Genomic DNA, 15423 nt, shown 5'->3' with positions numbered 1-15423 from the left:
TGAGCTATCTCCCTGTGCATAAGCAGCCCTTCCTTCTCCCATGATTGTTCTCTCCAGGGCGTGTGTCTACTTGAGGTAAATGTTTAACTCACTTGCCTGTACTTTATTTGGCTGGAAACCACAGTTGTGGGTTTAATTCCTGGCCAGTTCTTTTGAGAAGTGGATGGCTTCTTCCTTCTTCCTAGCCTGTCTCAGTCTGCAAGCCTCTCTGATACCTCTGTACCATGTGCACCTCGCTGGGTTTGAAACACTGCTGGCACAGCCTCAAGACTCAGAGCAACATGTCACCACAGTAGGACAAACCGACAGACAAGTTTGTCTCCCTTAGCTGTTTGAAACCTCTCCAGCCTCCCCTGACCTGGATCCCTACTGCTGACTCCTGGCTCTGTCCCTGTCTCCCTGGCCTTTTTCTGTCCTTTCCCCCACTTTCCCACCTTGCTGCTTGTGGGGCGTGGCCTGGGTTCCCTCCCCTCACTTGGATCCCTGCAGCTGACTCCTCCCCTGTCCCGGAACCCCTTCCCAGCTAGCATTAAAAAAAAAGGGAGTTCTGGTGGTGTAGTGCCTAAGGCATTTGACTGCTAATCAGAAGGCTGGCGGTTCATACCTACCAGCCACTCCTCAGAAGGCTGGGCAATGTGTTTTCATAGAGATACCACCTCAGAGACCCAAGGAGGGGTCACTGTGAGTCCTTGATGATCCGGCTGCAGCCCGTACCTCTAGTTCCTCTCCTTCCCCATCATATCCTCTGTACACCAGCCGTACTGTTCTTTGAACCTGTCCTCAGTTGCTCTGGGACAGGCCTGGCCCCTTTGCACATTGTCCTAGTGGAAAACACTGGACTGATACTAGGGGAAAAAAAACGTATTGAAGGAATAAATAATTTCAAAATGGGGACACTTTTAGACATCCATGCAAGTGCTCCGAATTGCTGGGAGAACAGTAAGCGTTTAAAAGGATTTGTGTTCACAGGCAGGTAGAGGTAGGGAGAAAGCATGACAAAAGCTATGTACTTAAACATTAAGTACATAGCAAGTTTATCACATCCTGAGAGTTGTTTAACAAAGCATTCATTCAGAGCTTAAATTTTCTGAAAATGGGTTATCTTAGTTACAGATTTATAAAGAACTAGTAGACACACAGGAGCTCTGGTGGTGTAGTGCCTAAGGCATTTGACTGCTAACCAGAAGGCTGGCGATTCAAACTCACCAGCTATTCCTCGGAAGGAAGGCTGTGGGAAATTCTAGTGCATGGAAAAGTCATTTGGGAAGGCTGTGGGAAATTCTAGTGCATGGAAAAGTCATTTGGGACTAAGACTTGGTATGTATCTTTCTTAGCTATAAAGTTATTTACAAGTTCTAACTTCATTTAACAAGATCAGTTCTGCTTCTCATCCGCCTGCTGACAAAGGCACCTTTTCTGGGGCCACCTGAAAACTTCTCAACAGACACTAAGTAACTCTTTACCTAGGTTAGCAGTCCTGACTTCTGCCTTCTTTGTTTTTGAAATAGTAAAACTTGTGATGAAAAGGCTGAATCATTTCTTAAGAAAAGTAGAAATTAAAATCTGACTTAAATTCAAAATGGACTTTTAATTTAGGTCTGAAGTCACCCGATTCAGATGTCAGTACCTCCATGTTTTGTTAAGATTCACATCCACAGCATGTCCTGCCTAGAATGCTTTCCCCATTCTCACCCCACCCCACCCCTGCCTGCCGCACTGTACTGCATTGCATTCCTGTTTTAACTCCTTCCTGGTTCAACACCCCAGTCCTTGTTGATCTCAGATTCTTCAAGCTCCTTTCTCCACAAACCCTGCCTCATTTCGTTTATCATTCCATTGTGCTCTCCCAACACTTGCACTGACCTTATATTACAGCTCTTTGATTGTGATTATTTATTTAAATGTCTGCCTTCCCAGAAGGCTGTGTGGTTAGAAAAGTCAGAGTAAGTTTTTGTCAGGTTTGTATCTTCAAACGTTATTCTGGAGCTCACAGTATACATGTTTTATTGATCAGCATTTGATGTTTGTTCTATAACAGTTTTTCTAACTTGGGTTTCTCTTCAGCCTCTGCTTCTACATACTGGAATGGGACGGTTATGTACACTGGATGAATCTGTCTCCTTGGCAACCATTATTGAGCGAATTAAGAGACACCTAAAACTATCTCATGTTCGCCTTAGTCTTGGGATAGGAAGGACCTTAGGTAAATATATCCCTTTTGTTTTGCCATAATATTCAGCCATAACCTTGGGCAGAGGTGAAATGCTTGGCTGCTAGAAAACATACTAGCAGCTTGTAGGAGATGACTGGTTTCTTTTACCGACTGGGATGGGCTAGGTTATGGTGTGGTGTACATCTCAATGGCTTAAACCACAGAGTACTTCTCAGTCACACTTCATGTTCATCTCAAGTCAGCAGGGTAAGTCTGTGTGTTCATTGTAAATTGGTTGCTGTTATAGAGGGAGAAAGAGTGGAGGATCTTAAATCATCAATTTAAAACTCCAGTCTAGAAGGGATACTTGGTACTTCTGTTCCACGTAGCATCCAGAATTAATAAGTTGCTCAGCACAACCTAGGGAGGGCATGAAGTGTAGTCCTACCATGTGCCAAGAAGAGAGCTGGAAATAATGATTGCTGCAGTTACAACATAAAACTTGGAACTTTCCAATACTGGTCATGTTGTACAGTGAAGCACTGTATTAAGTCATCTAGTCCACTACAGTTTCTGACTCCCACAGCTGTTCTCTTTTCTTCTGGCCTTTCCCAGTACTTTTTGGAACAAAAAGAATGAACAGAACACTTACTCAACTCCTGCAGTGAACCTAGCACTCTGCTGAGTGTCCTAAGTATGTTAGCTTCCCCTGCAAAGGCCGTGGAACATAGCATTAGGAGTGTGGACTCTGAAGTCAGATGACCTGTGCTCCTGTTTGTCTGCCCTGTCTATTTTCTCCATGACTTTGGACACATTATTTAACGCTTCTGTCTCTTAGTCACCTCCCCTGTAAAACTGCATAAATACTAAAACCTCAGGTATGGTAGTATATGATCATGAGACAAACTTAGCACACTGGTACATATAAGTACAGTAAATACTGCCTGTTGTTACCTATGTGGGAGGTGGTATTCTCACTTTATAGGGAAATAGGGTTGAGAGAACTCAACTAATATCTCCAGAAGCCTACAGTCAGAACAAACAACTCATAAGAATTGGTTTCTGAAGAAAATGGATGGCAGAGATAGGATCTGAATTCTGATCCAGCTCCAAAGCTTGTTCCCGAAGTACCATGCTGCCAGACTGGAGCGAACACTAGTAAAGTGTCCATTCTAGAAACCTGAGTGCTAAGTCCATGTTGGATTTTGGCTTGAAGGTTTGTGTTCTTTCGCTTTTCAGAGGATGCTCTTTGAAGATAAATATTAGATTAAAAAATATGTGCCAAATCAGTTGTCTGATGAGCCCTTTTCATTCCTCAGATCCTCACCTGACAATATTGAGTACCTGCCTGTCTCTCACTGTGGTCTGGAGACCCTGGTTAAGTTACTTTGCCTAGCAGCCCTGAGATAAAGCCTAGAGCTGGGGCACTAATACCATTCAGTGGTTGTCCTGTGTGGGTTTATGCAGCCACATCCAGAGGGATAATAACTCTGCCTTGGGGTAGTTACACAATACCAAGGATACCTGTACTAAAAAGTGTTCAAAAGTTAATAAGCAAAATTCATGTACTGAAATGAGACCGAAATGAAATCTACATTTTATTCAGGATTCTCAATACAAATTATAATATTAAAATGAAGGCAAATTGTAATGTGTTGGTCTCTTTTTCCCTTTACCTTTAAGAATCCCAAGTCAGAGTCGTGGCCCTGTGTGCTGGTTCTGGGAGCAGTGTTCTGCAGGGTGTAGAGGCTGACCTTTACCTCACAGGTAGGACTGCCTTTGTACCTTAGCTATCTTTTTTCTTTTCTTTTTTTGAAAGGAGAGAAAATTATTTATTGCAAAGCAGCAGTACAAGGAGTTAGGGGTAGTTTAGTACCCAGATCTAGCGCAGCCCCCCCCAGTGCCATCAAAACACAGTTTTTGTAGGTTTCAGGAGAGGAGGTGGTGCATATTCACAAAAGGTTGAGGAATTTGGGGTGGTCACACTAGTTTCCTGTTATCAGCTAATAGGGGCTTGGGCAGAGGGGAGAGGGTTCCCAATTAACTTTTGTTCCTTTTGTCACCCAGCCAGAGTTAATTTACAAGTTGTTTCTGCACTATTACCATGCCCTTGGGTCAGAGCTAATTTACAAGTTGTTTCTAAAATACTTCCCTTCTGCACTATTGTGCATGTCCCTGGGCCAGAGTTAATTTACAAGTTGTTTCTAAAATACTTCTAGGAAGTCTGCCATCTGCAGGAAGGAATGTTTTCCATTCAGTTCTTTAAGGAACTGAAGACTCATCTGTCCAGGGTGGGGAAATAGTTTGGGGTAATTTAGTTTACTTATCTATCCCCATCCAGGTGCCAGGGTGGGGGAAAGAGTTTTTACTTTACTAGGTTTCAGTTCCCACTTTAATAGATACTGTTCCACGTTCTTGAGGAACACTTTACTCGGTTTCCTGATTCCCCCTAAGAACTGTTACTGTTCCACAGTTTTGGGAAGGGGGGGGGGGCGGGCGACGACTCATTCTGGTTGCTTCCTGCTGGCCGGGGGGCGAAGGTGGTGGAACTCAATCCCTGGTCATTAAGCTTCCTGTAGTTTGGACAGTTCACGGAATCTTCTGGCCATAGTCCGGGAAGAAGAGACTAGGGGTATCTGCAGTGTAGCTTGTAATTCTGGAGGTTTGAAGACAGGCAAGCACCTAGGTAGACATTGAATACAACAGCAAGTAAAGAGTGTTATTGTTAATAAGAGGAGTATTGTAATAAAGATCTCAAACACCCTAAATTGGGTAACCAAGAGGTGAGCCAAGAAAAGTCTATCCCAAAGGTGGGGGTTAAATCCTGCCGCATCATTTCCCTGTCCTGTTGTAATTTATGAACGATGAGATGAATATCCTGTTGATCTTGTTCTGTTTGTCCTGATGCATTAACTAATGAGCAACAGATGGCATTGATGTGTATGTATACCCCACCCTGTGCTACTAGCATAAGGTCTAGAGCTACCCAATTCTGAAGTACAACAGTTTGGATAGAGGCTATTTCAGTTTGGAGTGCAGAAGTTATATCAGAAGTAGAGTTAGCTACTGATTCTAGGGAAACAGAAACATTCTGAACAAATTGGTATAAAAGGTGGATGTCATCGTAATTTTTCCCAACACCCATCATAGGAATTAAAATTCTTTGGGCCTTTCCCAAGCACTCCAAGTTAGATCAGGTGGGTTACGCCAGTGTGCGTAGCTAGGTCGGGTAGAATGGAGAACTTCTTCTAATGGTAGGAAATGCATTCTTCCTGCCCAGATCCACCCTAGAGTGCAGGTGCCTTCATGATTAGCTGGCCAAGTTTTAAAAGCGGCATGCTCACATAACTAATATAGCCCTGCGTGGCTTAGCTATCTTTTTTCTATAACCTTTTCCACCTTGGTTTATTCTTTTTTACAAGTAAAAAATAGTAGATTTTAGGACAGCACCTCGTACATAGATGGTATCTAATAAATATTTGAAACTGAAATAATAGGCATCTATACCAGAATGGGGAACATACAGTATTCTTTGTGGAAGGATGAAATTATTTAACAATTTATTATTAGATTGTCTCTAAAATTGATGTTCAGCATTTATTTAACCTTCCTGTAATAGAACACTTGAAGATAAATACCCTTCCTAGGCATTAGTGAGCTGAAAAGGACTGTTATTGGCCATTTTGAGTCAGACAGTAATACAGTCTACTATGCCAAAACCAAAAACCAAACTCATTGCCGTCAAGTCTGGTCCGACTCATAGCAACACCTCCTTGGGTTTCCAAGGTGGTATCACTATGGAAGCAGATTGCCCAATCTTCCTTCTGAGGAGTGGCTGGTGGATTTGAACTGCCAGCCTTCTGGTTAGCGGTCAAATGCCTTAGCCACTATGCCACCAGAGCTCGTATTCTACTATGCCTAGAATGACAAATTGAAGAGAAACAGTGTCACATTTATTGTCAAAAAGAACATATCAAGGTCTGTCCTGAAGTACAACACTGTCAGTGAAAGGATAATATCCATCCATACACCTACAAGGAGGACCAGTTAATATAACTATATTCAAATTTATGCACTTAAACTAATGTCAAAGATGAAGAAATTGAAGATTTTCATCAACATCTGCAGTCTGAAGTTGATCAAACACGCAATCAGGATACATTGATAATTACTGGTAATTGGAATGTGAAAGTTAGAAAGAAGAAGGATCAGAAGTTGGAAAATACGGCCTTGGTGATAGAAATGACACCAGGGATCACATGATAGAATTTTGCAAGACTAATAACTTACTCACTGCAAAACCTTTTTCAACAACTGAAGTGGCAATTATACACGTGGACGTTTCCACAACTACATCTGTGGAAAGAGATGATGGAGAAGCTCAGTATCATCAGTCAGAATATGGCCAGGGGCCAACTGTGGAATAGACCATCAATTTCTCCTTTGCATTTTCAAGTTGAAGCTGAAGAAAATTAAAAACAAGTCCATGAGAGCCAAAGTATGGCCTTTGAATATATCCTACCTGAACTTAGAGACTATCTGAAAAACAGATTTAACACACTGAACAGTAATGACTGAAGATCACATGAGTTGTGGGATGACATCAAGGACATCATACTTAAAGAAAGCAAAAGGTCATTAGAAAGAAAAGACCAAAATGGTAGTTAGAAGAGATTCTGAAATTTGCTCTTGAATGTGTAGTAGCTAAAGTAAAAGGAAGAAATGATGCAGTAAAAGAGTTGAACAGAAAATTTCAAAGTGTGATTCTGACTTATAGCAACCCTGTGGTAGTTGGAGCTGTGTGTCAACTTGGCTGGACCCCAGTTCTGTGTGGTTGTTCCCATGATGGGATCAGATGACTGTGTTCTGAGTGGCCAGTCTGCCCAAGGGGAGTTTCCCTAGGGGTGTGGCCTGCTTCCAAGATATCCAGGGACATCCTGGGAAGAGCCACATTCCTGGAGGGATTGGAACCCTCGTGTGCGGACTACAGACTTCCGTGAGTGACTAGCCCACCACCCGGCCTGGAGATCTTGGATTTTGTTGGAGTCAACAACCAGTGTACTGCCTGCCAGCCTTGAATCTCTCGGCCCCCTGCGCTTACGAAAGCTAAAGCGGCCGCCAGCCCATCTCCTCCAGAGACTTGGACTTGTCGGCTGGGACTTGTCGGCTTCTATATGCTTGTGAGCCATTTTCCTAAGATAAATTTTTTTTTCTCTCTCTCTATAAATATATATATATACACTTTGCTGGTTTTTGTGTTTCTCTAGAGAACCCAGTCTAACACAAACCCTATAGGAGAGAAGAGAACTGCCCCATAGAGTTTCCAAGGCTGTAAATATTTATGGAAGCAGACTGCCTCATCTTTCTCCCATGGAGTGGCTGTTGGAAATTCCAGAACACTTAATTGTGCCCATGAGGAACTTGTGCATAGACCAGAAGGCTGCAATTTGAGCAGAACAACGGGATTCTGCATGGTTTAAAATCAGGAAAGTTGTGCATCAGGGTTGTATCATTTCATCATACTTAGTCTGTATGCTGAGGAAATGATCTGAGAAGCTGGATTATGTGAAGAAGAACATGGCATCAGGATTAGAGGAAGACTCATTAACAACCTGCGATATGTAGACACAACTTGCTTGCTGAAAGTTAGGATGACTTGAAGCACTTACCGACGAAGATTAAAGACTACAGTCTGCAGTATGGAGCACACTTCAACATAATGAATATGAAAATCCTCACAACTGTGCCAGTGAGCAGCATCATGATAAATGGAGAAAAGATTGAAGTTGTCGAGGATTTCATATTATTTGGATCTACAGTCAACGAACCCATGGAAGTAGCAGTCAAGAAATCAGACCGTGCAATGTAGAACAAAATTCAAAATGATTTGGGAAAAAAATAAAGAGAGGGGACCAGGTTTGCTGGTCTGATAGGGCCTGGTGGAACCACTGAGACTATGGCCCCTGGCTAGCCTTCAGGTCTGGAACTGAACCCACACCTGTGGCTTCCAGCCAAAAAAAAGACAGGAATATGAGTTGAACATTTACCCGAGGTAGATACACTCCTTGGAGAAAACAATCCTGCGAGAAAGAAGGGCTGTTTATGTCCAGGCAGACAGCTCAGGGGGCACGAGTGCATGGAGGGATGGACATAGGGAAGAGGTGACTATCGGGAGGAAGTGGGAGGGGAGCTGTTGCATTGGGGTAAATTGTAGTCAATGTCATGAGACAAAGTCTATGTGAACTGCTGTATGGAAAGTGAATTTGCTCTGTAAATTTTCACCCAAATCACAATAAAAAAAAAAAAGAAAGCAGACCATGTATTGCCCTGGGCAAATCTGTTGCAAAAGACCTCTTTAAAGTTTTGAAGAGCAAAGATGTCACTTTAAAGACTCGGGTGCGTCTAACCCAAGCCATGGTATTTTCTAGTCACCTCAATGCACATAAAAACTGGATGATGAATAAGGAAGACTGAAGAAGAGTTGATGCTTTTGATTTGTGGTGTTAGTGAAGAATACTGACAGTACCATGGACTGCCAGAAGAACAAACAGATCTGTCCTGGAAGAAGTACAGCTGGAATGTTCCTTGGAAGTGAGAATGGCCACACATTACTCCTGCGTCACTTACTTTGGTCATGTTGTCAGAAGGGACCATTCCTTGGAGAGGATATATTCTGTTGTACGTGGTGTTGCTGTGAGTCAGAGCCCACTCAGTGGCACCTAACAGCAGCAGCAATGGCTAATGGTTGTGAGCATCTCTTTACGCATTCATTGGACACCTGAATATCTCTTTGATGAAGTGTCTCTTCATGTCCTTTGCCCACTTTTTAATTGCATTGTTTATCTGTTGTTGAGGTGTTGACATTTGCAGATTAGTCCCTTGTGCAATATGTCATTGCCTAGAAATTTTCCCCAGTCTATAGGTTCTCTTGTTACTTTTTTTGTGAAATCTTTTGGTGCACATATTTAATTTCTAGGAGGTCCCAGTTGTGTAGATAATCATCGGCTGGTGTAAATTTTCAATTATGTTTGGTAGACTATGTCATAAATTAGGGCCACTAAGTTGGCCTCTAGTTTTTCTTTGGTGATCTTTAGTTTTAGGTTTTACATTTAGGACTTTGCTCCATCTTGAGTTAGTTTTTGAATATAGTGTGAGGTATGGATTCTGTACCTTTTTCTACAAATGATATCTGTTTTGGTAGCACCATATGTTAAAGAGACTGTCTCTTTCCCATTTAGTGGGTTTCAGCCCTTTGTCAGAGATCAGCTGTCCATTATTATTGTTGTTGTTAGGTGCCGTTGGACTCATAACAGCCTATGCACAGCAGAACGGAACATTACCTGGTCTTGTGCCAGCCTCACAATCCTTGCTATACCTGAGCCCAGCTGTCCATAGGTGGATGTATTTTTATCTTGGTTCTCAATTCTGTTCCACTGGTCTATGTGTCTGTTACTATACCAGTCCCAGGCTATTTTGACTACCATGGCTGTATAATAGGTTCTGAGATTGGGAATAACATTTTTCTTCATTTTTTTATACCTTCATGTCTAACTACATTTTAAAATTATGCTTTTTAATGAACAAATAAAAATGTGCACAGTACATATTTGCTATTAAATTAGAAGTCATCAAATTCACAAACGGTATTTTAAAAATTTAAAACATTATATTTGAGTTTTACCAAAATCTCTTCACAAGAGATGAGATCCTCTTTCCATAACTTCAGAATTTCTAGTAATTTTGCCTAAGTCACAGGAAAATAATTCCTGTTTCTAATCTAGAGATACCATAAGCTCCTTTTATCCTTATGAATTACAGTAGGGTTAATGCTGAAAATATTGGTGTTCACAAAACAAAACAAAGGATATTTCTCCTGAGATACTTGTTTATATTACTTACATACAAAACTCTCTGAATGCCCATTTTTACTTAGCAATGGTCATTTATTTTTATTGTAAAAACACTTGAGTGGGTGCTCTTATAGGTCTGGCTCCTGCAGTATGAGATACTGTTGGATGTACCAGTTACTATGGTACTTGTCTTGAGTCTGCCTAACAGAAGGAAGTTGGAATTCTCAGTAGAATGTGCATGCTTGCACACTCATGCTCTCTTTCAATTGAAGAACACATAAGAGAAGTTAGACATGGCTTTCTAGACATGTATGTAAGCTAGTTCTGCTTTACTCTATTTTACTTCATACAGAATACAAAATCTGTATTTTTGTTGTTATGGTTCAGTGTTCCACAGACTCTATGTCTAACATACAAGTATTTGGTTTTTGTTGGCAGGTGAGATGTCCCATCATGATGTTTTAGATGCTGCTTCCCAAGGAATAAATGTCATCCTTTGTGAGCACAGCAACACTGAACGAGGCTTTCTTTCTGACCTTCGAGATATGCTGGGTGGTCACTTGGACAATAAGATTAATATTATCCTGTCAGAGACAGACAAGGACCCTCTTCATGTGGTATAATGCATATTGGGACAATAGGTTCATAGAATGTATAGATCGATTATATCCCAGTTCAGTTGTGTAACATGAGTCAGTGGAGTTGCTATCTTTCCAGAGTGTCTTAGAGTGTTCATTTTTATTTCTAGTGTGTTAATCTGGTTCACCAAATGTTCTGTAGCTCATAAGGTGAAAACTGTAATGTAACTATTAAAGAACAAATGTTCATTATAAACTCTAGCAAAGATTGACTAAAATGTCTGTTGAACATTCTTGGAAAGTAGCTCAATTAATTCTCTCCTTAGCTTAATTATAGATGGGATGTGTCAACCTACAGATCTCTACCTTTGGTTAGTTTAAAAATACACTTTTAAAAAATTGTGATGGAAACATTTATTGCTCATTAGTAGCTACTTTAGGGTGATAGGGTCTATCTATATCTTCCTGCTCTTAAATCACCAGTCTCCCTTAAAATTGAGAATTAGGATAAGATTTATCAGTGTGTGTGTGTGTGTGTGTATGTATATAATTGTATATATCACTAACTAGATAGCAGACAAGAGTTAGTTCTGGAAAAGGAAAAGGCAATACACAATATGGGGGAAGTCAGCACAATGTGACCAAGGCAAAGGAAGACAACTGAGCAGTACTCAAGAATAAAGGACAACTACCATTGTTGGTCCCAAGTCTTGAAAGGAGTGTCGGCGTGAGGAAGCTACCACTGACACGATAATGCAAAAGCAAAAGGAAAGTTTATTGGCTAGCTCGAGTTAGGGTCTCCGCTTACACCGACACAGCGGTTTGGGCAAAAGACCCCGTGCTCTACTACAATTACAGTTTTATAGGAAAAATACAGGGTGGAGTAACACAAAAGCAAAGAGGTCCCTCTCTCCTTTGACTGGTTGTTGCTAGGGGGTAGAAAAGGAGGGGAGGGGGTTTTAGGGCTCTGTGAGGTAAAGCCCTGAGGCGTGGGGGACGTGCTGGAGTTCCCGGCACTAATGGCTCCTAGTTAAAGAAGAATTACCTGGAGGGGAGGGGGTCTCACACCATAAATGCTCCACCACCTGTCTGTCAGTTTGTTGTACTGTGGCGGCTTGCATGTTGCTGTGAGGCTGGAGGCTATGCCACTGGTATTTCAAATACCGGCAGGGTCACCCATGGTGGACAGGTTTCAGCAGAGCTTCCAGACTAAGACAGATGCAGAAGAAGGAAGGGGCCATCCACTCAAAGACTTGGCTAGTAAAAACCTTATACATAGCAGTAAGACATTGTGTGATATATTACTGGAAACTTTATGACTAGCCTTGAAACAGTGTCTGATATAGTGCCAGAAGATGAGGCCCTCAGGTCAGAAGGCACTCAGAGTATGATTGGGGAAGGTTGTCTCATCAAAGTGAAGTTGACCTTAATTACATGGTTGGAGTAAAGCTTTAGGGACCTCCTTTTGCTGATGAGCTGTGACTCAAAATGGGAAAAAACAGCTGCAAACATCGATTAATAATCAGAATGTGAAATGTACGAAGTATGAATCTAGGAAAATTGGAAGATGTCAAAAATGAAATGGAATTCATGACATTTGATATCCTAGGCATTAGTGAGCTGAAGTGGACTAGTTCGGGCCATCTTGAATCAATCATATGATCTACTATGCCTGGAATGACCAATTGAAGAAGAATGGCATTACATTCATCATGACAAAGAATGTTTCAAGATCTATTCTGAAGTATAGTGCTGTCAGTGATAGGATAATATCCATATGCCTACAAGGAAGACCAGTTCATACTACTACTATTCAAATTTACACACCAATCACTGAAGCCAAAGATGAGGAAATTAAGGATTTTTACCAACTTCTGCAGTCTGAAATTGACCAAACATTCAATCAAGGTGTATTGATTATTACTGGCGATTTGAATGCAAAAGTTGGAAACAAAGAAGAATCACCAGTAGTTGGAAAATATGGCCTTGGTGGTAGAAATGATGCTGGAGATCACATGATACAATTTTGCAATACCAACACCTTACTCATTGCAAATACCATTTTCTAACAACATACACAGCTATACATGTGGACCTCACCAGATGGAATACCTAGGAATCAAATTGACTATATTTGTGGAAGGAGGTGATGGAGAAGCTCAATATCTTCAGCCAAAACAAGGCCAGGAGCGGGTAGAACAGACCATCAACTGCTCATATGCAAGTGTGCATCAGGGTTGTATTCTTTCACCATACTTATTCGATCTGTATGCTGAGAAGCTGGATTATATGAAGAAGAATGCAGCATCAGCATTGGAGGAAGATTCGTCAACAACTTGTGAGCTGACTCCATGACACCTAACAACAACAATACCACCACCACAGTAAATGCTATAATGTATACAACTCTTTAACAGCAGTAATAAATAGTAATTTCTGAGTAGATCCTTAGTAAATATATATGCTAAATGGGTGAGGGAGGTCATACAAGACTGTATCTGCATAAATACATAATATGGTGGTAGATAATTATACATAATTGTAAATGCTGCATGTATACTCATATACAATAGAGCATATATGGGGCACAGTTACAGAAACTACTTGTAATAGTTAAGGTTGTGTGTCACCTTGGCTGGACCATGATTCTAAGTGGTTTAAGCGATTATGATTTAGTCATCCCCTATGATGAGATATAATGTAATCACCTCCATGATGAGAAAGGAACTCTGTTGGCATAGTGTCTAAGGCATCTCACTGCTAACCAGAAGGCTGGTGGTTCAAACCCACCAGCCAGTCCATGGAAGGAAGCTAGGGCAATCTACTTCCATAAAGATACACTGCCTCAGAAACCCAAAGGCAGTCACTCTGAATTGGAATCGACGCGATGGCAGTGACTCTGGTTTTTTTGTTTGCCATGATGAGATATCCTGTGAGCAGCCAATCAGTTGAAAGGGAGTTTCTTCAAGGGTGTGTAAGCTTCAGCAATAGGCAGTTGGGAAGATGAGAAACACTCAATTCCTGCTCCTCCCAGGAAGAAGTCTTCCATGTGGCTAATGCATGGTGAGGGAGCCCTGCTTTCTGGCTACATCAGACCAGAGCGGAATCTCCACTCCAGGGAGGGAGGAGGAAGGGTGAGGTCTTTCCCTTCCCTTTCCTCCTCCCTCCTGACGAGCCTCATTCACAGATACTCCTTCCATCTTCTTTTGATGTTTCCTGCATCATTCAATATATTATCCATATACTCTTTCAATATTTAAACTCAAGGCTTATATTTTCCTTCAGTTCTTTCAGCTTGAGAAATGCTGAGTATGTTCTTCCCTTTTGGTTTTCTAACTCCGATTTTTGCACATTTAATTAGAATAATGGGCTTTTTCTGCTCAAGCTGCTCTTTGAAATGTGTTCAGGTCTTTTATCTTGTCATTTCTTCCATTTGCTTTAGCTACTGTGACAGTTGGAGCTGTGTGTCAACTTGGCTGGAACCCTGTTCTGTGTGGTTGTTCCCATGATGGGATCGGATGACTGTGTTCTGAGTGGCCAGTCTGTTCAAGGGAAGTTTCCCTAGGGGTGTAGCCTGCTTCCAGGATATTCAGGGACATCCTGGGAAGAGAGACATTCTTCTGTGGATCGGGATTCTGTTGTGCTGCCTACAACTGTCCGTGAGTGAGCAGTCCACCGTTAGGCCTGGAGATCTTGGATTCATCATTCGTTGGAGTCAACAGCCAGCGTACTGCCTGCCAGCCTTGAGCTTCTCGGCCCCTGCGGGGAAAAGCCTCCAGCCTGACGTTTGCTCCAGGGACTTTGGACTTGCTGGCTTCTATACGTTTGTGAGCCATTTTCCTAAGATAAATTTCTCTCTCTCTTTATATATATATATATAAGCTTTGCTGGTTTTTGTTTCTCTAGAGAACCCAGTCTGACACAGCTACTCTGCTCAAGGTCAAGTTTCTTCTGACATCCATTTTTGTCTTTCATTTCTTATCTTTTTAATGACCTCTTGCTTTCTTCATGGATGATGATCTTGATTCCATCCCACAATTCCTCTGGTTTTCCGTCACTGGTGTTCAGTGCATCAGATCTATTTTTAAATGGTCTCTAAATTCAGGAGAGGAGTAGTGCAGTGCAGTGCCTAAGGCACTTGACTGCTAACCAGAAGGCTGGCGGTTCAAACCCGCCAGCCACTCCTTGGAAGGAAGGTTGGGCAATCTACTTCCATAGTGATACTGCTTTGGAAACCCAAAGAGGGGGCGCTATGAGTTGGGTCCAACTCCACAGCACATAACAACAAATTCAGGAGGGATATTATCAAGGTCATATTTTGGCTCTCATAGACTTGTTTTAATTGTCTTCAACTTCAACTGGAATGTGTATATAAGCAGTTGATAGTCTGTTCCACAGTCAGCTCCTGGCCTGGTTTTGGCCAACTTCTCCATTGCCTCTTACCACAGATACAGTCAATCTGATTCCTGTGTATTCCAGCTGATGAAGTCCATGTGTATAGTCATCGCTTATGTTGTTGCAAAAAGATATTTCCAATGAATAAGTCATTGCTCTTGCAAAATTCTATCATGCAACCTCCAGCATTATTTCTATCACCAAGGTCATATTTTCCAACTACTGGTAACTCTTCTTTGTTTCCAACTTTTGCATTCCAGTCAGCAGTGATAATCAGCACATTTTGACTGAATGTTAGGTCAATTTCACATTGTAGAAGTTGGTAGAAATCTTCAATTTCCTCATTGGCTTTGGTGGTTGGTGCATAGATTTGAATAATAGTAGTATTAACTGGTTGCAGTGAATTGCTTGATGTGGCCCTTCTAGCCATTGTCCTCCATTCTGTGAT

The 15423-nt window shown here is 41.6% G+C and overlaps 1 protein-coding gene across 1 annotated transcript in view; it reads left to right on the top strand.

Moving 5' to 3' along the window:
- The window catches only part of NIF3L1 (NGG1 interacting factor 3 like 1), a 21932-nt gene extending 11307 nt beyond the window's left edge, over window positions 1-10625 (top strand). Inside the window, exons 4-6 of the mRNA XM_007935237.2 lie at window positions 2065-2203; window positions 3836-3919; window positions 10441-10625. Of these exons, the coding sequence (XP_007933428.1) occupies window positions 2065-2203; window positions 3836-3919; window positions 10441-10625 (408 nt within the window). The remainder of the gene's footprint in view (window positions 1-2064; window positions 2204-3835; window positions 3920-10440) is intronic.
- The last annotated feature ends 4798 nt before the right edge of the window (window positions 10626-15423 follow it).

The sequence above is a fragment of the Orycteropus afer genome, unplaced genomic scaffold, assembly GCF_000298275.1.
Source record: "Orycteropus afer afer isolate SDZICR_OR568_19922 unplaced genomic scaffold, OryAfe1.0 scaffold00002, whole genome shotgun sequence".
Taxonomy (NCBI): Eukaryota; Metazoa; Chordata; class Mammalia; order Tubulidentata; family Orycteropodidae; genus Orycteropus; species Orycteropus afer.
The sequence above is the reverse complement of the archived record's forward strand: the minus strand, read 5'-3'. Positions and strand labels throughout refer to the sequence as shown.